Consider the following 27993-nt stretch of genomic DNA (forward strand, 5'->3'; position numbering starts at 1 on the left):
AAAAACCTACTGAGTACGAAGCAAGCCCCAGAAAACAGTGAAAATGAAATGTGAGAGCACGAAATGTTATTGACCGGAGGAAGTGTTGGTAGTGCTTCACGAGCAAACGAACGTTGGAAAAACAAGCTACGATTACTTCGAATGTCTATAAGAGAGCTGGTTGGGCTGTTCTGCAGTCTAGTAAAAGCAAACGGAGTGTTAACATATTTAATACGGTGGTTGTGTCAAGCAACTGTTGAATTGTATTTAAATAATATATATTGAAGTGTACAGAATTGAACGGAAGAAATGAAATAAAGTCACAATCATTTACGAATGTATAACCAAATAAATGAGTTCAAGGGAATTAATGTGAATCAATAATTGTGGGAATCATTGTCATGTTGGTGAAATTCGAATTAAGTAAAAATCAAAATGGATAAGCAATGAGTATACAAGTGAATACAATAAAGAAAGTGAATGTAAAAGTATCCAAACTGTATTCCAAGTCAAATCAATTACAATTATAATATACCAATCAAGAAATATCCCAATAAAATTTATACATCCATACATAGTTTGAACAAATGAACAAATTGCATCAACTACGAATGCAATATCTATAAATAAGCCAGTGAAAGAGACCTAATAACCTTAACTCAAGAGAAAACAAAACAGGAGCAAAGCAGAACATAATAAAAGGTTCGTTATCTTATGTGACATTATGTTTGACTATATATCATAGATACATACATACATACATAAACACATGTTTGTATATTCATGATGGCTGTGAGTTAGTACTAAGAGGTGTGCGCTCAACAGGTACTGGGTGCAAACATAGTTGCAGGTCAACAAAAACAAAAATTTTTTTTAGCGGAAAACCAAAACTTTTCAGCGGTTATCTGCCATAAAAAAGTTTTTTTTAAAACCATTAAAGAAAGGGAAAATTCGTCCAAACATATATCCCAGATTTATGACAAGGGTCACAATTATATTTTAAAAACCTTCGTATTATTATTAACTGTAAAAATATAATCTGTGTACATTTGTATCATATGAACATAAATTTATATATGGGCTTGCAATTATGGTAAAGTGATACAAATTGCCAACGAAGTAGTTAGAAGCTTGCCGTTTCAGCGCTTTTTGGTGCCTAGATTTAACCGACTGGAAAAACTTATTATAACAATATTGTTTAATTTAAACCAACGACACTGTAAACACTATGATGATATATTTTGGACTTTAATAATAGCTTAAATATAAAATGTTTTTCTCTAATTTAGATTTAATCACTTTATTAGCTGCCTTCATACGGTGCAGCACTCATTAAAGTTCTATAATCTGTTTTGAGGAAACTTAAAAGGCATAGGACATTCCGTTTGTTGAAAAATAAAACGGATACAAATAGGAGGAAAGGGTGAATTCGATGAATATCTATGGTTGGTGTAATTATATATACCTATGGGTCTCAGCGGAGAAACTCACTTATTGTTATTGCTAATTTATTAGTTAAATGTACAAACCAATATAATGAAACACAAATTATTGTTTGTTTTCTCACATTAAGTTTTGGTTATAAACTATATGTGCCTCTTATTTATTCTTAAGTTTTTTAAATTATCAACAGACACTGACCTATTTCATTTTATTTGTTTGAATTTCTTAATATTGCCATTGATTGTCGACATAAGCACAACCAAAAATTAATAACAAATTTGTATGTATGTATGTAGACTCGTGTACGCCTGTACATTTATTCCTCTGATAAGGTGTAGTCACTCGAAAAAACTTGAAAGTTAAATAACTACATGTGTGCATATATACATAACAGAAAATAATCCTAAAATTATTTACTCAAATTGCATTTTATTAAAGGTTTTTAAATCAACAATAAGTTTTTTAATCACAAATACTAATAATCCTGTAAACATTTCTTTAAATCATTAAACAGACAAATGTCACTATGGATATGATCTTATGTGACGTTACTACATAGACAAATGCATATAGTATTAGTTAATTACTATTATCATTTAATTTGATATAAACTTAATTAAATTTCTTTCATGAATATTCTATTTGAATAATCTCTTATTCTTTAGTTTGCAATTAACACATCATCTTAATCATCTACAGTAGCGGTATGCGTACATATTAATATTTGTATATATGTATGTACCTAAGTATAACCTGACATTTGACACTTTCGACAACATGTTGAAAGTTTCTGTCGTCGTGTGAAAAGAAAATTGCTTTAAGAAATAGAAAAATATTACATGCTTGTAAATTGTGTGTGTGCCTTCGCATCATATATGAATATATTTTTACATATGTAAGTACCATAAGTATACATACATATATGTACATTTATTGCACAATATTGCTGACTATTACGATTTAAAAAATTATTTCTTTTCTGCGCTCCATTTTGTTGGGAAAGTTATAATATTTTTGACATCCATACATACATATGTATTTATGTACAAGTAACTCAAAGTTCAGCAAATTATGGACGCTTGCAATCAAATTACATACACATTAACTAAAAATGTATACATGTACATATGTAAGAGACATGCAACATTTAAGGAGGGGCACCATACCTACCAATTATCGTTAATCGGGGTTGTGTGGGGTGGAATAACTGTGTGCATAATTTTTTCAGCAGAATCTTACCTATTGGGCAATATTTAAAGACACTAGGCAATTAGTATGTAGAGTCTTTTGAAAGAGAGTGAAACCGTGGGTCTTATTTAAATATAATTTAGAAATATGTATATAATTTTTTTAATTTTTATTTTACATTTAAGCTTTAACTTTATTATGTTTTCTTTTTACAGCTATACCTTCCGCGAATGTTAATGATAACGAACCGAAAATGACTGTGATACAGGATGTGAAGCCTACAGATACATGTGTTGCGGGCATTAATTGCTGTTCCAACACTGCTAACTCGGAAACGTCAATTGACAAATCATCTGTTTGTATGAGTCCCAGTTCCACGAGTAATGTTTTGTATAAACCGAGTAATTATGACAACTGGGAATCAAATTTTAACCTTTGCAAACAGATTGATATCGAATTCGAAAATGTCAAATACACAGTGCGGAAGTTTAATTTTCATGAACGAAAATTCGGTGAGTTTTCTATAAAAAAAAACTTTAATTATGTACTTATGTCATTAATTTTGGCCCGACGTGAAAAAAATAATAATTAGGCTGTTTTACGATGTTATTGATTCATTCAAATTTAAAATTCGTATTGTGGCTTTCAACATTTATACTAACCCTTGAATCCTTAAGCTATGCAATAAGTTAAATTTGATCTATTGCTTTTAACTCGTTTTAGTAACAAAGGAGATTTTACATGGCATTAACGGCGCATTCCGAGCTGGGGAACTTACCGCCATAATGGGCCCGTCAGGCTCTGGAAAGAGTACATTACTCAATGTAATGACAGGCTTTAGGTAGGTGTTTCACAAACATACTAATTATTTGTTAATTATATTGATAGTTCATTTGCACCAATAAACTTCAATTGACATCTTCTGATCTCTATGAACCGTGAATGCAAATATTAGTTATATTCAATTGAATATAATGAAACTATCATACACCTGTCAATGTTTGTGTATTTAATATAACAACGAATCAAGTAAGAAAGGTTAGTAATAGAGATACCCTCGTTTGCTAAACGAATATAAAGGGTGTGAATTCTTTCAATATATGTACGGGTATATTGAATATTCTTAATATGAATAAATTATTCAACGAAGGTATATGGTAATCTCTAATGGAACGATCTCGTGCATTTTTCTTTTTGACAAAACCAACATATGCAATGCAAATTTAACCAAAAGAAACAAAAAGCTTTTATTGCAGATTCAGAAAGACTGAAACACTTTATTATAATATTCACCTGAAAACATGGCATAAAAAGTTAAAAAGAAAATAAGAAAGTATCAAAAACATTCACCTTATTTTTACAAGAGGGGCGAGTTTTAATTTGAATAATGAACTGTATTGATAATACCTTCCTTAGCAAGCCATTGTTTTTCCTTTAACTCTAAAACATTACCGAGTGATTTATTTTATAAGTAATATATTCACCCTGTGTAGATGTGGGCGGATTTTAACAACAGCTTTTATTGATTAGCTAGTGCTTTTTAAGACAAGAAATGTTGAACAATTCTCTAGGCATTACTTAATTGAAAAATACATATATAAAAGACTCACTTGTTGTATTGTACAATAAAGTGAAACAAAGAAAATTGTATCGATTAGCGAAAATTGTACGATAATATTTGTACGGAAAATAAATAGCACACCAGTACCCAAATACGTCTATGTTTATTGGACAAATCAGCGAACATTTTGTAAACTCCGAATCGAATCGATGTAACTTAATGGTGTCTTTGTAGGCAGTATTTAAACCTAACCTAACTTAACAATGTGGACATTATTCAACTGCCACTGAACCTCAATCGGAAGTAAAAGGAATTAAACCTTGAATTTAAAATTTATTAGCACCAGCAGATAAGAAGTTACATAGGGTTTTGCAGATTAAGCTACGAGCACATATACATATATTATATATGTGTGTATATACAATGCAAAAATATATACATTCAAAAAATAACTTGTGTCCAGGTTTTCCATTGAGTTGATTGAACTATAGATGGCGTTGACTGTGTTTGTTATTACTTTCAAGAATGCAGATAAAAAGATAAGTGTAGCACATAAGAACCTTGTAACAATAATGCTACAATATTGTTGTATGAAATAAATAACATACATATACATATATTACTTAGACATGCAAACAGTCCCACATGTTAATTAAATTGCCATTAAAATTTAGAAAATTTTTGTTGTTCACAGAGCCACTGGTGTAACGGGCACAATATGTGTCAACGGGGACCCCATTTCAACAAACTCATCCAGTTTTCGAGAACTTTCTTGTTATATACATCAAGATGACTTGTTAAGGCCACTGATGACTATTGGTGAAACTATGATGTTAGCCGCACATCTCAAGCTGGGGTTTAGTACGTCTAAGGAATACAAACAGAACTTGGTAAGTTATATTGACTGATTTGTGAATTAGATCTTCCCGGTGTTATTTCAAACATATCGCAGCTTCGTTCGACTCGTCTGTTTAATTTTTTTTTATTAATTGTTCCTTCAGATTCGTATACATATGTTTGTAATAGTTTATACATTTTGAATGTCCCACAGCACTTACATAAATTTTTACATCTGTATACACATCTGTGTAATATTATCGATAGTTAAAGGAACTGAGCAAGTGTTATTATTGCTGTTATTATGTATATGTTACAGATCAAACATATATTGGCTCTGCTGGGCCTGGAGCATCGGTACAATGTGTTTGCAGGGAAGTTGTCTGGCGGCCAGAAAAAACGCTTGGCCATAGCACTTGAATTGATAAGCAATCCCCCCGTTTTGTTTTTGGACGAGCCAACAACGTGAGTATTTTTTTTGTATTCTCACTTTATAACATAATAATCGTACAAGCAAAATGTATATATATACTTGTACACCACGACATATTGAACAATCAGTAACCCTAGTGCAAAAGCAACATTGCGACGTATTGAAATAATTACGATATTTAAATGGCTATGGTTCGCAAATATGTATAAATATACATATATACTTACCTATGTCTTTATATTATTCCATAAACCCCCATGATAAGTAGCCCGGATTATTGATTAAATTGTGTGCTGGGTGTATTTTAGTTGTGCACTAATTTCGTGATAGTTGTTTTCGCTCAAGCAAATTATTATGAAATTATAGATTCGAGTGAAGGTTTATTTTATAATCTTGTATACGTTTAGTCACAACGTTTGCAAAATTAACGGAAGCTACACGCCAATGTCATCCATAATCAGTCATTTTGCCTTAGTGTATAAATAAATATATTCCTAATCATAAGTGCACTCTGATACTTGTAAATAAACTTATGCACACATACATCTATTCGTATGTACAGAAGGTATAAAATCATGCACAAATCCGCAATCCTTATGTAAATATTACACATTTAATAGGGTAAATAAGTAATCGATGAGATAACCCTTTATTGCGGGATATTGTGAGCTGTAAAATAATCAGTGTATATGTAATGTAGAATAAGCGCAGGAATAGTATACTTGAAAATACTGTAAAAGATGTGGTATCTTGGTAGCATTTTCTCATTATTTTAATCAAAATCGTTATGGTAATGAACATTGATCCTTTATCTATTAAACGTTCACTACCAAAAACTTCCTTCGAATCTTGCAAAATGTATGTAAATGTGTATATAAGTAGTCTTTTAATTAGTCAATGTCTGTTGGTGTATGCATATACCATACTATATACTATACGAGGGCGATTCGATTAATACTCAGCCGCACCGTTCGATGCACCTATGTCGCAACTGAATCGACTTGTAGTTTTGTTTTGACCTCGTGTGGAAGCAGACATGTCTACGGATTTAAAAACAAATGAAAAAAGAAAAGAAAATCTCACAGTGAAATCAAGGATCGCTTGGATAATGTATATGATGTATACTTTCTCCTCCGATGGCTACAGTTAAAAATTTAAAAAATTTTAAAGTTTAAACCGTTTGAACTTGATCGCTCATCTGCTTTTGTTGAGCTACGCTAAAGCGACCCGTATACGGCACGGACAAAAGTCCCCAAATCACATTGGCAGACCACCGATTGCGGGTGTACGAGGTAGCTATGACAGTAGGTATATGCCATCAAAATATCAGGTGGTCTGGTACTCGAGCCAAAAGGAGTCTAAGTTAAAAATAAATTACCCCCTTGAAAAATTTTAATTTTTGTTTGTAGGCTAAGTACTAATCGGACCGACCACGTACAATGTTTAAAAACTTTATCACGTCCCGCCGAGAGAAATACTTTATCAAGAATAAATTCTATTTTGTGGGTGTAGAATCGATGTGATGTGATGCGTCATACTCTTATGGTGTGTTCGATATAATTCGTATATTATTAGATATTTAATGATTCAGTAGGCTCGGTCATCAATTGAATATTTAATATTAATATAAAAATGTAGCTACACGTTGTAATGCTAGTACACGGATGTCGCGTAGGCTGGTATCAAAGTTCGAAAATGTAAGTGGAATTACAAAATATCCGTTATGTATATGAATATTATAGAATATATTAAGTACAAACTTTTGTAAATAATGGTAATGTTTGCTTTTAAGAAGCATCGACAACACCAAATGTGTTTCCAAAGCTGCAAAGTAGACAATCACCTCGATGAAACACATTAAAATGACCGCTTTGTTCGATTGCATTTCTATTAACATTCGATGAATTTTAAACATAAACTTAATGTCATTGATTGCACTTTTCGCATTGGCTTTCAAAGGGCTCACCTAGTCCATTGCAAAAGTCAGACGATTTATTTGTAAATACATATGTATGACATGCATAAATATATATATAGCCGTATGTACTAATAGAATCGTTAAAATTGCTATGGAATTTCTAACACTACACAAGAGATCTTTTAAAAAATTAGTTGCTTAGGATTATTATTTTTAATTATTTGAATACACTTGTCGGTTTTCATTGCAAAGAAAATTTGCATTATGTCAAAGAGTAGTATACAGCAAACGCATTTTATAAGACCCTCTACTAGTACTCTCTTTTGTGTACAAGAGACTAGACTTCAAGATTCAAAACAAAAAAAAAGGGAATTTAAATCTCTGTATCTGAAATGATATGAAAATGTGGCATCCATTCGTAAATCTTTTCATCTTTTCAGCGGTCTGGATAGTTCGTCGTGCAGTCAATGTGTAACACTATTAAAAAAGTTGGCTTCACTGGGTCATACCATAGTGTGTACCATTCATCAGCCCAGCGCATTAATATTCGAGATGTTCGACAAACTATACACTGTTGTTGATGGAAATTGTATCTACCAAGGGCCAGTAAGGGAGCTTATACCATTCCTAGAAGGACAGGATCTGGTGTGTCCGAGTTATCACAATCCAGCAGATTTTCGTAAGTTATTTAAAGTGGTTGCCTATGTATATATTTACTTTTGTTTCAAGTATGACCTGCAAACCCAACTTGCATAGTATTTGGAACAATTCAATTTCGTTTCGGACTAGCTTACTTTATTTTATTTGCAAACTGTTCTTTTCGCTTTCAATCAGAAATTACTAGTTGTAAACTAGTGAGATATTTCACTGCAGGGCATATAGTGGCAAATAGTATATACAACTACCCTATAATTGACCGATTTCAATGTATTTCATTTTTATTCATAGTGCTGGAGGTTGCAGTGGGGGAGCACGATCGCGATTTAGTGAAACTTATAAATGCAGCAAATAAAAAGTATCACGAAGATGCAGATAACCAACAAATAAATGTGCAACGCTTGCTATCTCATATTAAAAGTAAGATATATTTGGTCAAAGTCGACGAAAACCGAATACTCTTTAAATTTTAAAACTGAATAATTACACACCGATGCAAATACAAATATATATATGCACAAAACCATTATAACTAATTTTACGCTTTAACTTCAATGTTTTTAGGTAATGATGCGTGCAGCAAAATCGCTGGCAATTTAAAACGTTTCCCCAACGTCATGTCGAAATTTACGGCCTTCGACTACGTAAAACCTGCCGCGGACGACGTGGCTTTGGAAGAAATAAAATCGCTCAAAGCCAGCGTCGGCACAAGAGAGAAGTTGGATGATAAAGATGGTGATGTTTGCTCAGCGGGGCGTAGGAAAATTAATGGCCGGCGTTACACGGCCTATAAAGTTTTACACACCGAGCAGGCTTCATTTATCATGCAATATTTTCTGCTTCTGAATCGGATCTTCATATGTGCTCGACGGAATTATGTAAGTTTAACGTTTTATTTAGTTATAATAATTATTCGTATTTTTTGCAATTTTTTTTTTAAATATTTGAAAAAATAAACTGTATGTAAAATATATGCAATTAAATATGTCAGATTTTCAAAAGCAATGATTTGCAACATATTGCTACAGAATGTAATAGTTTTGTTCACATAACGGTTGTTATCACTTAAAACAAATCGAGTTAGATATAGGGTTATATATATATATAAATGATCAGAACGACGAGACCAGTTGAAATTCGGATATCTGTCTATCCGTTCGTCCGTCGGTCTGTGCAAGTAGTAACTTGATTAAAAATTATATATACATATATATTATCTTTTAAGAATTTCTACTGTTCAAATGGGTTATATCGGCTTATAACCTCGCCCACTCTTCATATAACGGTTATGTTGAAAACTACTAAAAATGCTAAAATTCAATATAGAAAAGCTCTCTGACACTAAATTTTGCACTCGAGATGATATAAAAAGGCTTTATAGAAGCCATTGTCAAAATTGGACAATGGGGTGGCATTGCTCACCTCTAGGTGAAATCACATATCTCAGGACCTTAGGACGTAACATTAGCCTGACATTAGTTTGTTACAGTGTGAATATAGGAGCAATCAGACAAAAACCACCCCTACTTCCCATATAACACATCTTTAAATTCTATCTGATTTTACACTCTCAGTATACAAATCAACTACCAATAAATAGTGCCTTTAAAATATGCCATCTTGCGTCTAAAAATTGTCAAAATCGGACCAAACTATTTAGGCGCCCATATATCGAATACGTGAACCCCGTTTCTTTTGCTAACTTTTAACCGAAAACACCAGTAAAAGTCTGAGATATGTTATTGGAATTCGGTGAGAATCGTTTCCTAATAACGGTTCTCTTTTTGTCGAAAATGGGTTGAATCGAAACTTTCGTTTCCTGTTTGGTCAAAGTGTCAGTCACAATCATGCTTGAATGAGACGGCGTATTATCATAGTAAAAATTCCATGGATTTTCTGCCCGTAAATCGGGTCGTTTACGACGAATTGCCGCAGACGCCTCAAAGCGGCGACCCTATGGAACAAATAGATGGCGAACTTATCCACGATAATCAAAAAAACTGATGAGTATCACCTTGATTTTTCACCGACTTTGAAACAGTATTTCGGTTTCATCTCATTTTTGAATCGCCATTTGGCAGATTGTTGGACAGTTTTGACTTATATGTATGTGTAGATAAAAGACCAGATGATGTGTTTGATTAATCAAGCATTTCATTTGGGACCTCTTATTTCTCTTTTTTGGTATGCGTCTAGTGTTGACACGATTCACACCAAAATTTGTTGAGTCGATCCATTAGAGGTGTTGAAATCATCTGCTATCTCTCTGATGCAATCCCGACGATTTTCAAGCACTGACTTTTTTTAACTTTTTCGATGTTATTGTCATTAACAGCGAGGCGTTTAGAGAAATTGTATGATTTTAACTCACTACACAAAACAGTTGCATATGTTTTACATAATAATGAACGTGAATCATTTTAATGTCAATCACCGACTTCGGACGGCTTTAATGTATAATTCTCACGCAATCGATTGTTATATCTGAACAATAAGAGAGGGATAAATGAGACTTTATGTTTTAACTACCTCAAAATATCTACTAAGACGTTGGAATTTTATTCCATTTGTATTGAATAAAAAATTTTCAGTGAAAATTATAAAGATCGAATCAGTACTCGTAATTAGTTATAAAAACAAAAAAATATTTTAGACGCAATTAATAATTCGTGCATGTTTTTGTATGTTTTTTCACGAAATTAATTTAACAACTTAATTTACGGAACAATCCATTATAAACATTTGATGGCAATCAAACCGTGAATAAGTGCAGACATACTTACTTTTGTATACCTACATATAAACAATCATATATATCATTGATAGTGAGCAAGAGCAATATCCTCCTTAAGTAAATCAAATTTAATGCTAACATAATTTATTTGTTACTTTGAGTATATCTTACGACGGTTTCAGAAAGCTTCGCATTAAATTCAACATATTTGTGTACATACATATACATATGTACTGTGTGTGTGTGTGTGTGCTTCCCTACAAGAACATTGACAGTCATCTGACCGGTAATATGACAGTCATAGCTGAAAAAATTTTAACAGCGCGCAGAACAAAGTTTCTATAATTTTCTTAAGATCCTTGTGCGAAAACTGATGTAAACAAACGTATGGGTGTGGGTTTTCCACACATGGATATTTAAAATTGATTCACTATATATATATACTGCTCACTCTCATGCCCTGAGGCATTGCTGACCATAAATCTGTCAAAGTTGAAAATTGTTAATTATGACTGAAAAGCTATCATAGCGGCCATTTGTCAGTTATGACTGTAAATCTATTACATGTGAAACATTTTTTCGCGCAGTAGATAATATAATTTTTATTTCTTTAATAAATTGAAAACTTTAAATTAAAATTAGTTATAATAATATACATAAATATAAAAAAGGAGTGCAACAAAAATATAATTAAATAATAAATTATGAAAAGAAATTTTCACTTAATTTCATGCAGTTCATGGATATTTCGGAATTTGAAAGTGCCTAAATAAAAATGAAAATTAACTATTAATATAATTTTATTTGAAGCTTATAATCACTTACGTATATTATATTTTAAAACTCCTTCGATATTTATTTTTTTTTTTTATACAAAAAGAGTTGTTGTATAAGAGAATAACAGCTACATAGGTATTTCACAACTTCTCGAAACTTCTATGATAATGTATGCCGTCTCTTTTCGATGCTTACAAAATTTGCTTTTGGAAAAACCGTAAACATTGACAGTCATTTTACTGTTCATTTGACTGTCAGTGGTGACAGTTCTAAGAAATGCAGCTATTTCATTCTTACATATGTAAAGCTATAGTATTCAATATAAATCGTAAGGGTCTATTTTTAATAATAACAGTGACGGTCAATTTAGCCGGCAATTGACCGTCACTGTTGACATAATAAATGTGAGTGTAGTGGTGAACTCAAGAGCAGTTTCTTGGATGGCTACGTGTTTCTAAGCGTGTGTAAGTATAAATGCAGACTTACAAATGTACATACATCAACCCACTCATGTCTAACAACTATACTCCGTAAAAATATTCATACTTTTGAGTATGTACGGATGTATGTACATTTGTATATGAGCATGCGCAAATCTTATTACACACAAACTGTTCAAGCAAGTTGCATACGGCTTAATTGTAATAACCTTAACACACTTTTGCATGAGTGGCTACTGGTTACCACAGCCAAGTTTGCAGTCTTTTAGTTTTTGACCATTTTCAATGAACGGTTTTAATTTTTATTTAATTTTTTTTACAAACAACTCTATAACATACCTCATGAACTAAACGAGTTCTTGCTTTGCAGCATTTGTGAGAGATATACCGCTAACTGATTATCTAAATTGGGCTTTTAATTTTTGCAGTTCTTGTTGTTGGCTCGGCTGATGTCACACATTGTAATTGGCTTGGTATTTGGTTACTTGTATATGAATGTCGGCGATAAAGCGACCACTGTGCTCGGCAACTATGTCTATTTGTACGGTACAATTTTATTGTTGGTCTACACTGGCAAAATGGCTGTGGTGCTAACATGTAAGTAATGCCTTGTTATTTTGTATTTATTTAACTGTACGTTAATTATTATCACAGGTATTTTAAAATCTGTATCCAATAATTGGAAACTATGTTTCTTTGAATTCGATTTACTAATAATAACTTGCTCTTATAAAACTAGTAAGTAAATAATACATATATTGGACTATTTCTCAAAAAAAACGAATTTCGTGGTTAATTCAATAAATCACTGGAATATTTTATAGCGAAAAGTAATTAATCGACTATTTTTGCATAAATAATTTTCAATGAACAGGGGAATAAATTATAATAGAGAATAAATTATAATTCGTGGAAACATTCAGGTATGATAAATTTCATCTCCACCAGAAGGGGAATGATTTTTATATAAAATTATTTTATCCATTAGTAAAGTTATTTACAATTACTTCTCTATGATCTCATCTGTATTTGTTTTGAAATAGAGCTAACCACTAAATAATACAATTCATATTTGCACCCGTTTACATATTTTTTATCCTCAACAGTTCCTTTGGAAATTGGAATGTTGACCCGAGAACATTTCAACCGGTGGTACGGCCTGACTCCATACTTCTTATCGATGTTGTCTTTTGAAATACCATTTCAGGTGAGCAATTTAGACACATACATATGCATAAATCATTTCTACTAACCAAGTGATCTACTACTGGTGGTAAAAACCGTTTATTTCTTTACATATATATGCACAATTAGTTTCAAATGTTAGATCACAACTAAAACTTCGAAACCGGTCGCTGTTTGTATTTATCCATTCACAGTACATACGTGTGTGTGCATGCGGGCACATTTATATTTTAACCTTTTACATATTCCTCTTATTTATTTTAATATTCACCTTTAGTGTCAATAAACTTTCTCACATTGACCGCCATACATTACGTAAATGAAAGCTGGGGCATGGTAGATCGTATGTTCAAATCTCGCTAGAGTTAAAATCTGAATTAAGTGGGGTGGGGGTTAGGGATTTTACTTTCGAAAAATCGATTTTATTTTTTTTCTCTTATCTTATTGTTTAACATTTCAAGAATATGTCCTTAAAATTTTAGTTCGATAGAAGCAATATTCTTAAAGTTATTGTCTTATTAATCTCCTGGCCTTTAACGCTCCAACTAGTTAGTTCATAAACTTTAGACGCGTTTTTCTCAAAACTACTTTTTCAAAGTCCGTGTTCACTGTCATTTCAAAACTACTTGACCGATTCATTTCAAACTTTAATTACCCTATATTGTCGAAAGTATGCTCAATAATGTACAAAAGGTCCGAATAAGATTACTCAATCCATATTTAAGAAAAAAATTCCTTGAAACCCTACCCCTCCCCTTAAATGTATGCGCTACTACCTATCTTTCGCGCTACAGAAAAGACTTGTGAAGTGTTATGAGCCATGGTAGAGTAGAGGTGTAACTGAATAACAAATTAATCGATTGATAAAATGCTTACATATATATATACATGTTCTAATACTGATAATGGTTTAATGGTTTTAAATTTTATAACTTAACTTAATGTTAGTGGAGTGTGTTCTACCCTAAACATTTTATAAAAAGGCCCATCCCACACGAGCCTCTGGACTCGTTACCTTCCTTGTCTTTTTGTCTTTTAGATATATACAATGTGTACATGAATTAACTAATGCTAATTCCAAATATATTTTCAGAGTATTTGCGCAGTAATTTACATGGCCATAAGCGTTTACCTAACTGGCAACAACACAGATGAGTGCTTTCGCATATATTACTTCGTGGTATTGGCCGTTTTGGCTACACTAAGTGCTCAAGCCTGGGGTTTCTTTGTCGGTGCTACGCTACCTACCAAAGTAAGATTAATGTTTTTAGTTTAGTATTACCTCTTCTACGTTGATATAAAATTTAATTAGTATTAAATATCTCATAATATTCGAAATTTTCTTATAGTTGGCAGTGTTCTTGGGCCCCATTCTGGCAGTATTGTTTTCAGTGTTTGGATTCTGCACGCGATACATCGATATCACGCCTATCTTTCGCTGGATGTGGCATATCAGCTATTTTCGAGCAGGTTTCCACGGCGCACTTAATGCTATTTATGGTTTGGAACGCCCGTTCCTAACATGTCCGGATACTGCAATGTATTGCCATTTCCGAAGTCCCAAAGTATTTCTTAACTACATGATGATCTCGGATGTAAATATGGCTGACTGCGTCACGCTGATGGTTGTCGTGATTGTTGTTATGCATATACTTACTCTAATAACGCTCTGGCACAAATTGAACAAACGTTAATTAACAAAATATGCATTATAATTACATTAGTAGTTTAAGTATATAAACCAAATAATAATTACTTTTAAATATGGGTATGCATAAGCAATAACAACTATATATGTACTATGTCGTAAGGGGATTATGGTTTTTACTTATTTGAACTTTATTCATCGATCATCGTAATTATTTCCTTTTGTACCTTAATAACTTAATACATAAAAAGTGGAAACAAAAACAAACAATTGTAAATTTGTAGGCAAATCTAGTAGATAAGAATTTTTGTACGTATGGTAACTTTGGTAGTTCTAAAATTACAAATTTAGCAAAAAAAATATAGTATTACATATTTAAAGCCTCATCTGTAGAAATAATGGAACATATATAGTTTTTTGTACAGCATATCTAACAAAAATTTAATACTTATCAAATTCGCTGGAACTTGCCAATTTTACTGAAAAGAAATCTACCAAAACATCTCGAAATCTAGTTAACTTCAACCCTAAAAAACGATTTAGAAAAATTATATAGCATCGAAAATTAGGCGTAAACAATATATACAAATTGTAGGTAGATATTTTAAATGTACAAACAATGTCAGAGATATGTGATTCACAGTTTTTTTTAGCTTAGATATAGTTTAAGCAAAATGTAATAAAAATATTATTTGAATTTAAAAGTTTATTTATGTTTATGAAATAATTAAAAATGTTTTGTGCACTAGGTTGTGAAAAGCTTCAAAGGTTATCGAAACTAAGTGATTTCGATTAAAGTTTAACAAAAGTCATATCAGGTATGTATGTATATGTTTGTAACAATATTTAAAGGACATAATATCATAGGTAATAGAGAAAAAAACTTGATAAAATTACATCTCTTATCCTAAGTGTTCAAATACTTGCAAAATATTAAACGAAAATCGAAACTAAAGAATTAAAGTGTATTTATTATAAACAAGACGTTGTTTTCAAACCGGTTTGAAATTGCCACAAGAAAGTAAATATTTTTATAAATCTATTTATTGTTAGGGATCCCATAATTAATAAGGCTTATTTTCTGATGGTGATAGAGATAATAAATTATCTGGTATGGCATACTATTCTTTCTCAAACTCTGAAAGATGCAGCGGCTTTACGATTACTTATCTTAGACACCTACCACAGTAGAATTTATATAAACTTATCTTATCTTTTTCTTCTGGATTGCTATTTGATTTGATTCAAACAAAATCTTTAAAAATTCCACGGGTAAGTCGCGGCCTTGGTTTCAGTCACTAGAGAAAGCAGACCCGATCGGCATTTATGATAGAGTTGGGAGCGATATCTCAATATGAACGGTCGAGTAAAGCACATATTGAATGGCACAATGTTCCTAACAATAAATATAGTTTAAAAAACTAAAAAACATGCTTTTAAAGTATGTCAAACTGAAACGTGAAAAATAATAATACTTGTATGTGTAAGTTGACAGTAATAATAAACCAAATATACGTGTGAGACAAGCGTGGTATGCTCGGTATAAAAAAATATGACACAAAGCACACAATAGAGCATACTTTTAGGCGTAGTACACTAGCTTTTACTGGTATTACGATTTTGTTTAAGTTTTTATTTTTCCGATTGCAGATGTATTCAAGATTTTATTACTAAGATATGCATCTGTGATTTTTCAACTGGGCTCTACATCCATTTGTCATCATAAGCTCTGCAACTTCAATTGTTAAGTATTGTAGTATTATCAAAGTTGCACATATAAAAGTATATAAAAGCCATAGGGCATAAACAACCAAGATAAAGATATATAACAAACGGGTGGTAGAGTATATTGACTTTAATATACAGTTATACATATTTTATAAATATTTATTTTAATATATTGTTTAATTGTTTTAGGTAAAACAAGGAAGCTCTTTTTATGTTAAAAACTAAGATTTCAATACCAGATATATGTATATGCAATTATTATAACTAATCGTTTATGTAAAGAAATAGTTTCTTATCAGTAAATTAATCAACAAATGTGCTGTCTAGAGAATATAAATTAATACAAAACGAAGCAGAGTGAACGTAATAATACTCAATTCTGATAAACTAAAAATCTTAACAACAATAAAACGAAGAAGACAAAGAGAGAAGAGAGCAAGAACTACTTTACAGCGGCGCAACACCAGTAGAGATATTTATTAATTTAACAGATTTCAGATAAGAAAAATGTTAGACTTGTGTCCGTGGAAGTTTCGTAAATACACAAATATGATTCAAATTGATAGATATATTTACACTTCATTTGAATATTTACTAATACTTTGTATGTTATTTAAGAACATTATGTACTTATTTGCGATATAGTTTTATGTATTACATTTTGTAAATGACAGGGGCGTTTAAGACCGCACTTGATAGGGAAGAATTGGTTAAAGGCAACACTGATTTTCAATGTACCAAGTAAAATATATTCGTTTCTGGCAGTACACGTATACATACATACCTATGAATATTCGTATTTAGATGAGAGTTTGCTAGAGGCGTCTCGGCTGTATTCAGGGGTAGTTGATTGCAAGCATTTTGTGGACTTCGCCGCTTACTCAAATCAGTCTGTGAAATTGCGTTGAACGTGTTTGCTAGTAAGTCGCGGTAATACCTCGCATAGAACATTAGCGATAAGTGTTTCCAAAGGTACCTGGTTTAATTTTAGAAGAGTGATTACAACACAAAAATATGGAAATACTTTCGAGAACTGTTAAATTAAATTATTTAAGATAAACTTTTCTTTCTCCTTCAAATAAGCGCGCGCTTATTAGTAATCTCACCTGCAATCAAATCACAAGTACATATATGAATCAACATATCTATTACAACCAATACAAACATGAAAACGCGTATACCTCAAATGCAATGAAGTGTTAAAAAATATAACAGTAGTTTAAAGTACGAGTTGAATACAATAGTTATTACATTCGATTAATTCTGCAAAAATTATAATGCATATCCATGTTTTTCGAGTGTTTGGCTTTCGGAAATAGTGCGTGATATAAGTAAAACAAAGTATGTATATATATATGTACTTAAGGTGTATTTTACAATTTCGCCGGCAAAGTGATAAAAATGTTAATCATATGTACGTACATATGTACATACTATTTAGTATGCTGAGATATCACATACGAGTTTTTTGAAATACTAGGCATGTTTTTCTAGAAGAACAACTTGACAAGTGCATGTGCTAAACATAATTTCAGCATATGTAGATATGAACATTCGTGTACATAATAGGAACATACCCAAAACTAAAGAGATGAAAACTACGAAACAAGTTAAAGAGGTCGCCCAATACACTTTCTCTCAAGGTATCAATTATTGCCGCCTCATATGTTTTTTGTGGCCAGGAGCCCACAATTCGTTAGACCACATTCGTTAATGGCGATCATATGTATATACTTACATACATACATACACTTCCACTTTCTTCTTCGAAGCCTTTTAAGTGGTAGACAGCGAGAGACGCCTAACTAATAATCAGCTATGATCAAAAGAGTGTAAAATGTAAAATGACCACAATTATACGTAGGGTATATAAAGAGTCTTCAAATTAGTTGTTTGCCAATTTTGGGCTCTCAAAAGGGATCCACAGACTGGCATATCCATATCGTACTTCAAGTTTGCGTGGTACATCACTATTTGCAATCAGGACATACATATTTATGTATGTATGTTCATAGCTTGATTAATATAGTTCAAAAGTTTATCAGCTAGCACGTTATTAACATGATTGCAGTATAAAATGCTAATATTTGAAGAAATACTCTTCATGTATGTATGTATGTGTAATGTACTTGTCCATTCCATGTTTAAAAAAGCAAAACGAGTGCCAACCAAGATGTAATAATAAAAGTAATAAAATGTGGGGCATATGTAAATAGAGGAGGAGAAACAAGTGATGGGCGTGGGAATGGAACGAATTATACACTAGTAAATTATTTGCAAATCGAAATGCTCATTGACAAGCTCACGCTACACTGCATTTGAGCTCTCCTACCGCAGATTACGTTTAGCAATTCAAATTTTGCGGACGGATTGATATGTATAAAAAACAGAAATTAAACCAAATCACCGAAATGAAAGTATATTCAAATATACGTACAAGTATGTATGTACGTATGCAGATGTATAAACAAGCTCGCTCTGTCTAAAATTTATTTATATTTGGTGAGAGCTTAGAAGTTCAAGCGAGACTGCTTAATATTATTAGACACACACATGTATATCTACATATCTACGACGAACTCTTCTTACATTTGTACACATTGGATTTGATAATTAATACAATTATTTTTTATACGCGATTCATTATAAATAATTTACAAATCCTTTAGTTGGGCTTTTTAATGTCTAAGGTGTTTTTATACTAACTTTTTGTATATATTTGCATTAACATAAAGCAACGTACATATGAATTGTGTAACTTTACTTTCCGATGTTAAAGTGTTTATAATCCTCCTCTCTTGAATAATTTTGTGAGTATAATTGGTTGGTTTGCTATTTCTTACAAAAGAGAAATGGATTGCAGAAATCAGAGTGTCAAATACAAAATTGCATAAACTGAAATGCATGATATGATTATGAGTCAGATTGCGGTCTTAAATAATCCCCGACCGTATAAACATTAAAACTTGTCCCCCGCAATTCAGCTTTTCACTACTGGTCTTGTGTGCGAGAGTGCAATGAAAAAACAAAACCCACAAATAAACAATCAGAAAGAGAAAATGTGGATGTACATGTAAAAGCCAAAGTACGACGCATATAATCAAAACAAAGACAACAAATGCACTTTATGAATGCTGAAGTAAATGCGAAGTGCAATAATAATAAACAAAAAGAAAAATTATGAAACCACAAAAAAATAATTTGTTTGAATGTTTGTGTATATGAAATAAGATTACTTTAAAGTTATTAAATTTCATTGCACAATTGGAAGACGGATATGAACTTAATTATTATATATACCATATCTATGAATATGTGTTACTCACACACCTATATGTATGTATGTACATAAGTATATATATGATAATGCGATTTTTAAGTTCATCTACATAATTTTGAATTTTTGTTAACCAAATTTAGTGGAGCCATTGCCCATTTAAAACAAAAATGATAGTTCCGAGTGATCTATGAAATTGTAATATCAATAGCTGTGCGTCAGTTTAGCAACAGACCGCATGGATGATTAAATAATGTTTAGTCACAGGTTCCAACTGCGTACACATTAAAAAAATAGTGCATTAAAGACAATAATAATGAAATTAAATTACTCATCATTACTTTTAAGTGTACTATTTTCGAGTTAATTTTTTTAGAAAGCTTAACATTTATTCTATACAATTATTCGGTAGTTTTAATTTAAATAAGAAAAGTTAAGAGCTGGTTCAATAAAAAACTTAAAAAGTTCAAGAACAGAAATACGGATAATTAAAATGTCTACACCCAATATAAACATTGGATTGCTCTCCGCCATCGAACTTTCATATAGTACAAACAGTGATCAAGCCGCAAGGAAAACTAAAACCGAAGACAATAATTGCGATTTCAACAGCAGTAGAAACGTCAATAGTATAAGTACGAATGAACATTATATGGCGAGTGATAAGCACGGACACATAAAGCTCGAAAAGGAGATTTCAGAGTCGACAGAGTCGATAAAAACTAAAACGCCAGAAGCAGTTCATAAATACGATAGTAATAACACGAATCATTCGGACAACATATCAATAAATAGGCGGCTTGCGAAGGTCGAGTCTTTTGAAAACGAGTTTGCGGAAACCGGCAACGCAACTCTTTCGAACGCTGGATACGCTACGGCAAGTAGAACGCATCAGTCTTCTCCATATGAAAGTGGACCAATGGCGAAAGTAACTAGATCGCTACAACATGAATACCCGAAGCAAGTTAAATCGATAAACATAAGTTTTGAAAATATTTTCTACGGTGTTAAGACGGGTTTACTCAAAAGAGGTTAGTAGTACAAGTGTTAATACTAGTACACATATCTAATATTGAACAAAATTATTGAATAATCCACGAATGTACGATTGTATTTGTACATATGTACATATAAATGCGTACGTTTTAAATATATATTTTCTTAATACTATTGTCAGCAAACACGAGCTTTCGAAAGAATTCTTTCTTTTTTCTCTTTGATGAACCGTACTTTTTATGCTAGGTCAGGCTAGGGACGAATTATTCTTAGCATGTGATAATTTAGTTTCAAATATGAATGAATGATATCTATAACAGGGCCTACCCGCTAAAAACGTTTTTCGTACGAAAATTAATAATTATACAGTTTTGGCTAAATACAGATTTTCGAGCACAAAACAAAAGTACAATTATTTTTTTACCACTCTTTTGTATGTTAAATGAAAGAATTTATCCACTTCGAGGGATTGTTGAACTCAATGGTTGGAACACATTCATTTTAATGAAATAATTAATTTTAGCCTGCATTTAAGTTGAATTAAAAATACATTTTGTACCGCTGTAATGTTTTTTTATAATATCAAACAGAAAAGAGGAAATAATTTTTGGGTTTAATCGAGAAACAAACGCCTGTTGTCTGCTATAGTCCGCTCTGGTTGAATCTGCATTAATTCTGAAAACTAACTGTAAACGCATAATTAAGAAGATGTTTTCATCACAATCAGTGTTCTTAATAACTTAAGAATAGGCTCTGTGCATGTATATAGAAACATATTTATGTATGAATAAATATATTGCAGTACGCCATTCTTATTTTTGTACCACATGCAAAATTGATGTAGTTTGTAGTTGAATGATCTTTGGATTTTCGCGTAGTATACGAACGGAAGAGCCACTTAGTTGAAATCAACTGTCTACCCATTATTGCATTTGTCATGAATATAGCGAGCACGCCTACATGGCTTAGGACCACACATTCTGGTAAACGTATTCGAATATGAATATGACCTTGATAGTAAAATATTTCCATTATAGTTAAAACGAAAAACTTTTCACTGACACAAGAAAGTTTAGCAAGTTTCGTATTTTAGTAAAAATCTTACATGTTTAACTCATATATAACATTGCGTACTGGTCATTTGGCATTTAAAAACTCCAACATTTTCCATAACACCTACCATCAGTGTTAATGAGCATTGAGAGATTGATAACTAGTCCCCCAATTACGTACATTTAGTCTGAGCAGGTGTTCGATATTGATAAACTCGTATAAAACATAGATAATGAACACCTGTTCAATATCTGCATTTGCAGGGTATATTAAGTTTTTCACGAAGTTTATTACACCCAGAAGGAAACGTCGGAGGGTCTGTAAAGTATATATGGTAATGATCTGGGTGACGAGCTGAGGCATTTTGGACATCACGCCTTCAAATTTTACATAAAATATCTTTTTCGGTGTACACGAACTTAACGTTTCTTCTTATTTTTCTTAAATTTGGTGTGTAATTTCTTTAATTATATATAACTCAATATTTTAAAACATTTCATGCCGTAGTTTGCTTTTAAGACATGCAATCCCCAAAAATCATATCTTTTACGCGGTCAAACTAGGTGCGCTTAACTATTATTAAAAGCAGAGATAATAACAATATTATCCCTCATTAAATGTACCTTTAAAATAAACTTAATTTTTAATTTTTTCTTATCGCCATCATTGATAGAGTAAACCATTCGTCACGCCCGTGTGCTCGTATCAATAGATATGCCCGTCGATACCTCTAACTGAAATAGGCACTTATATATACTACTTGCATACATATGTCAAATTTAGGACGGTTTGATATATTTCAAACATTTTTATACCCGACCATAGAAAACCTTTACTCAGCTTTGACACCTGCCTTCTTCGACATCATATTTAAAAGTTTAGAACAAAGTTTGGATTGAGCGCTAGCTACTAAAAATCGGATATACATATACATACACTGATCAATAATTCCTCTCGACTTCGTCATAGTTAACATAATTTCAAACAGAGTTTCGGGCCCATGCTAAGTGTGATGTGCTCGATATACGAGAAGTATATCACAAACTTTAAAAGCACGTTTTTAGTGTTTTAAACCATACTTAAAATATTATGTAGCCACATGTGGTGTTTTCACTTTCTTCAAGGATACGTTTGAGTAAATTTGTTATTCAAATCATAGCATGAATAGTTGATGCTTTTAGCTGCATAGTTTTATAATCGTTGTACGATTTCGCCCATTTTCACAGTGTGTGAAACTTGGTTGAGATATAGGAGTTCACCTAAAGATTGGTGGTGCCACGCCCATTTTCTAATTTTTACACCTCCTCCTATATAGCTCGCTTCTACCGTCTTGTTTGTGAAATTTAATGCTATGGGGCATTTATTTAGTGAGTTATCGCACTTTTAGTAGTTTTCAACATAACCGTTATATAGGGAGTAGGCGTGGTTATTATCTGATTTTTTTTTTTATTATTTATTTCTGCCAGTAGGTGTCCCTTGTTACCGCGATCCCCTGTGACAAATTACAGTTCGGTATTTTAATTTAGTGCTTAGTTATGGTACTTTATAGGTTTGCTCTTAATGGCGTTTTGTGGACGTCGGCAGTGGCCCGATTACGCCCATCTGCAATACCGACCTCTTTTGGGTGCCAAGGAACATATGTAGCACGTTTCATCAAGATATCTCAGTTTATACAAACATACATACATACCAACAAATAAACATGAAGGTGGAGGTAATAAAAGCGTTATAAAATTGGCGACAGTTGCTTGGCAAAGCGCAAAATATGAAACAACATTTAGCTTCGCTTTGCTGCGCTCCATAGAACTTATCTGTCAAAGGAAATGTCTGATGCAAATCGAAGCAAAAGTCCTATGAGAACCAGACATAAGTCCTTTACATTGCTCCCATTATAACTATTTTAAAGCTTAATCAGTTTTTGGCAAATAATTAATTAGCGAATGCTGTATGGCTCACCATTGTATATGTCCATATACACGTATTTACTTATGAATGTATTATTAGTGATAATTTGTTTTCTTATAGCTGGAAAACTTCTACAAAAAACCTAAATTATAAATATTACAAAAATTTTGTATTTTGATGTGAGTATACCATAGAATAAGTACAGTAATCTGGCCACTTGACGCAATCAAACAAGATACGCGATTACTAAGTATTTGTTAATCTGTTCGACTTTAATCGGTTAAATTTGCAGCAAGTTTTATTACCAGAAACTACTTTTAATCAGCAACCTCTTGAAAGTGGGGAATTTGGCATTTCAATTCCGAAAAGTTTTGATAAGACAGGTAATCAGTAGTCTTTGTACTCATTATGGATGGATTCATACCAAATCCACAAATTTAAATTAATTCCCTAAACAGACTTCTAGAAGTATATTATATTATACGCTTTATATTTTTACAGATTATCCTTAATATGCATTACAGATTTAACAACATAAACAGAAATTGGACGAATATTCAAATTTTGAATATATAAAGGGTACTTTCTGTTTTAACTTTTAAACGTTGATTCTCTATGGATCGGTTTGAAGATATATCAATTTCTTTCCGATGTATTTGTTTATCGGTCTTAATTTTTAAGTATTTACATACCTACATATGCATGAAGCTTAATATTACTTCACTAGCAAAATTTTTATTGTCTTATAATCTCTTCGTCTTCTTATTTATTTATTTTGAACATGACAGTTGAGTGTAACAGTTTATTTTAAGCGATTTACGTTTGAAATCTTTTGTTTGAGTCTTTTCAGAAGATAAGCAGGTACTCAATGGCTTCACGGGAGAATTTCGTTCCGGTGAACTCAGTGCAGTCGTAGGTCCGTCTGGAGCCGGCAAGAGCACACTGCTCAATATTCTCTCATCATACACGTAATAGAAAAATAAATTTTAATTTCGATAAATTCTCTAAAATTTTTATTTTTCATTTATAGGCTTTATGGGTTTTCGGGAGATATAAGGATCAACGGTAATCCGCGTGACGTGAAAACATTCAAACCAAATGTAGCTTTTATCACTCAGGATACCACACTACAACCATTTCTCACAGTTAAGGAGGCAATGAATTTTGCTGCTAACCTCAAAATTGGTGACCAAATGAACGCGATACAAAAACGTGAGCGGGTACATAACAAAATGAAGATTTTTTTCATAACATTCAGTTATATCTTAAGCTATATTATAAATCATTAGGTGTTGAAAATTCTGAATGCCATGGGTTTGCTTGAGTCGCTCAATACGAGGACTGGTGACTTATCGGGTGGCCAAAAGAAACGATTGGCGATTTCACTAGAAATAGTGAATAACCCACCAGTTTTAATTTTAGATGAGCCAACCAGGTAAATAATCAGAAGCTTATATTAGTAATGGAATAAACAAAAAATGAAAACATGTTAGAGTCCTACAAAGGTTTTGTTAGATTAGGATAAAATAAATAAAATGGAAATGAAAATCTACATGCAGTTTTAGACAGTGCTCATCAAATCAAAAAATACTATATTTCCAGTTTACAAATCCCTTTTTAAAAATTCAAAGAGAACAACCTCTGTTCGGTGACAGCTTGTAAAATAGCATAACTAATATATTGCTTATCTTTTAAATTTTACAGTGGGCTGGACAGTTCTACATCTAATCAGTGTATTTCTCTATTAAAAACTCTGGCGATGGAAGGTCGTACGATCATATGCACAATTCACCAGCCCAGCGCCATTGTATTTCGAATGATCGATCATTTGTTCGCGATCGCAGAGGGCTCCTGCATATATGCAGGCAGAACAGATAATTTGGTTCCCTTTCTAGCTGAAAATGGCTTACACTGTCCACAATCGTACAATCCTTGCGACTTTCGTAAGTCTTATGTCTCATTACATAATTCCCTTATAAATTAGCAAATAATATTAAATTTAATATTTTTATTTTTTAATAGTTATGGAAATAGGGACAAATGATTATGGTCCAAATAATAAACTGCTTATTGAAAAAATGCAAAACGGTCGTAATACTGGGTATCGACTAGTCAATCGTTCATTTTCCTTTTCAACAACAAATTCAACGTCAACAACAAATACTAATGTGCCATTGACTCCAGTTGAAGAATTGCCATCACGTGATTCTAACACGTACACACATACCAAAGAGAAACAGCAGCAATGCTGTAGTGATAGCAGATTTTCCAAACCGAGGAAATCGAGAATATCAATTGATACCGGACATCTTTGTAAAAGTGACAATATTTATGCTACACCATTTTACCGTCAATTAGCAATTTTGCTAACCCGTACTTTTCTACTTCTTTGGCGTGATAAATCACTTACAACACTGCGATTCAGTATTCATTTCGGCGTGGCGCTGCTCATCGGCTTCCTTTACTATGATATTGGAAATGATGCCGCGAATGCAATGAATATTTTCCGTTATACCTTTTATACAATAATGTTCATCATGTTCTGTGCCTTCTCGTCGATCCTAACGAAATGTAATGAGCAACATTTCTCTAATTACAGACTAATAATTTTAATATTTTTTCAGTTCCCCTAGAATTCCCCATAGTTTCACGAGAGCATTTCAATCGTTGGTATTCACTTCGCGCTTATTATATTGCGATTACGCTTGCCGATATACCAATACAACTTATATGTACGAGTCTCTTCATATTTCCCACGTACTATCTGACTGGACAGCCTATGGACGTAATTCGATTCGCTTTGTTCTTCACGATCGTTTTCCTTACAGCTCTTGTCGGACAAAGCATTGGACTCAGTGTAGGCTCAGCTCTAAGTGTTCATGTAAGTTTTATATTCATATGCATGCATATGTACAAGTATAAAAATTATGTTTATTATTTTATGGTTACTTTCAGTATGGCGCCATCTTAGGACCATTTTTTATTTGTCCTTTCCTGGCGTTTTCCGGATTCTTCCTTCAAAGAAAAGACTCACCATTCTATTTAAAATGGTTGTTCGACATTTCATTCCTAAAGTACGCTTTGGATGGCTCGATGTTGTCGCTTTTCGGTTACGGTCGGGGAAAATTGGAGTGCAAAGAATTTTACTGCCATCACTCTCATCCTGCATTCTTCCTTAAGAACATGGATTTAGCCAATGCAAATTATAAACTGGCTGCCATATTTTTGTTATCACTATTTATCGTGCTAAGAATTCTCGCATTTTATATCATGTCTTTCAGGTTGAGATTATTCAGATGAAATATGCTGTATATATTTTAGGCAACAATTTTGTATTATACGGTTAATTTACATCCTTGTATTTTAATGAAATGGAGAATAGCTCAAAATAGGCCCTTAGTACACAACAATCATTATAACAGAGCAATATATACATGATGTACATATATAGAAAACAAAGTAGTTGTAAGAATAATTAATCAGAAACCGATTTACAGTTTCATGGTTGACCTCGAAGAGAATGAAATGTATGTTTAAATATACATCTTTAAATTTTAAGATCTTTCCTTCAAAGTTTAGCACGAGCATTAGAAGTAACCCATTTGAACTAAATTTTGAAATGCTCTCAACGTGACTTCATCGATAATCACTTTGAAAGTAAGAGAGAGGTTTTACTTCGATTAGTAAATCAAATACCAGTCAAATAACAGCCTCTGTACCTTTACAATGAAGTGGAATTACTCACATGTTTTTTTTGTTTCTTAGGAGAACCTCACAACCGTCGATGTTGTGTTTTTGTAATAGTTTCATTTTTATAATTGAAGATTGTTTAACGTTTAGAACATTCCTCACTTTTCAAATTGAATTTGGTAATCTTATCCACTCAAGTATTTAAAACCGCAATGTAATAAAGGTATTTTTATTTAAAAGTGGCTTTAAATAATTTAAGCGATGTTTTTATATTTAATAAAATTTATTTACAATTAAATTTATGGTTGTAAAATATATACTCGTACACACATCTGTATGTTTATGTTTACCTATATATATTTATTTATATTTTAATATAGCAAGTCTACGTAATTTCTTATTCCTTCTTCAGTAAATGTGTCTTCTCATTCCGGACAACCAAAAAATCTTACACATCGATTTAAAATAGGGCACATAATTCACATAGGATAAATGTTGAGCAACTCCCATCATTTCACGCTTTGCCAAGCAACAGTTGCAATAT

General features: G+C 32.2%; 1 protein-coding gene across 1 annotated transcript; it reads left to right on the top strand.

The window, feature by feature from the left end:
• The first annotated feature begins 157 nt into the window (after window positions 1-157).
• Window positions 158-27865, top strand: LOC106615021 (ABC transporter G family member 18). The gene is made up of 20 exons (XM_070107571.1): window positions 158-681; window positions 2826-3122; window positions 3334-3451; window positions 4866-5061; window positions 5328-5473; window positions 7800-8038; window positions 8308-8436; window positions 8581-8894; window positions 12396-12564; window positions 13074-13174; window positions 14246-14404; window positions 14502-14841; window positions 20234-20836; window positions 24601-24727; window positions 24790-24979; window positions 25049-25194; window positions 25464-25702; window positions 25782-26330; window positions 26384-26640; window positions 26715-27865. The coding sequence occupies exons 2-20, from the start codon at window positions 2864-2866 to the stop codon at window positions 27057-27059; spliced, it is 4626 nt and encodes a 1541-aa protein (XP_069963672.1). The 5' UTR covers window positions 158-681; window positions 2826-2863; the 3' UTR covers window positions 27060-27865.
• Window positions 27866-27993: the final 128 nt, after the last annotated feature.

The sequence above is a fragment of the Bactrocera oleae genome, chromosome 3 (assembly GCF_042242935.1).
Source record: "Bactrocera oleae isolate idBacOlea1 chromosome 3, idBacOlea1, whole genome shotgun sequence".
Taxonomy (NCBI): domain Eukaryota; kingdom Metazoa; phylum Arthropoda; class Insecta; order Diptera; family Tephritidae; genus Bactrocera; species Bactrocera oleae.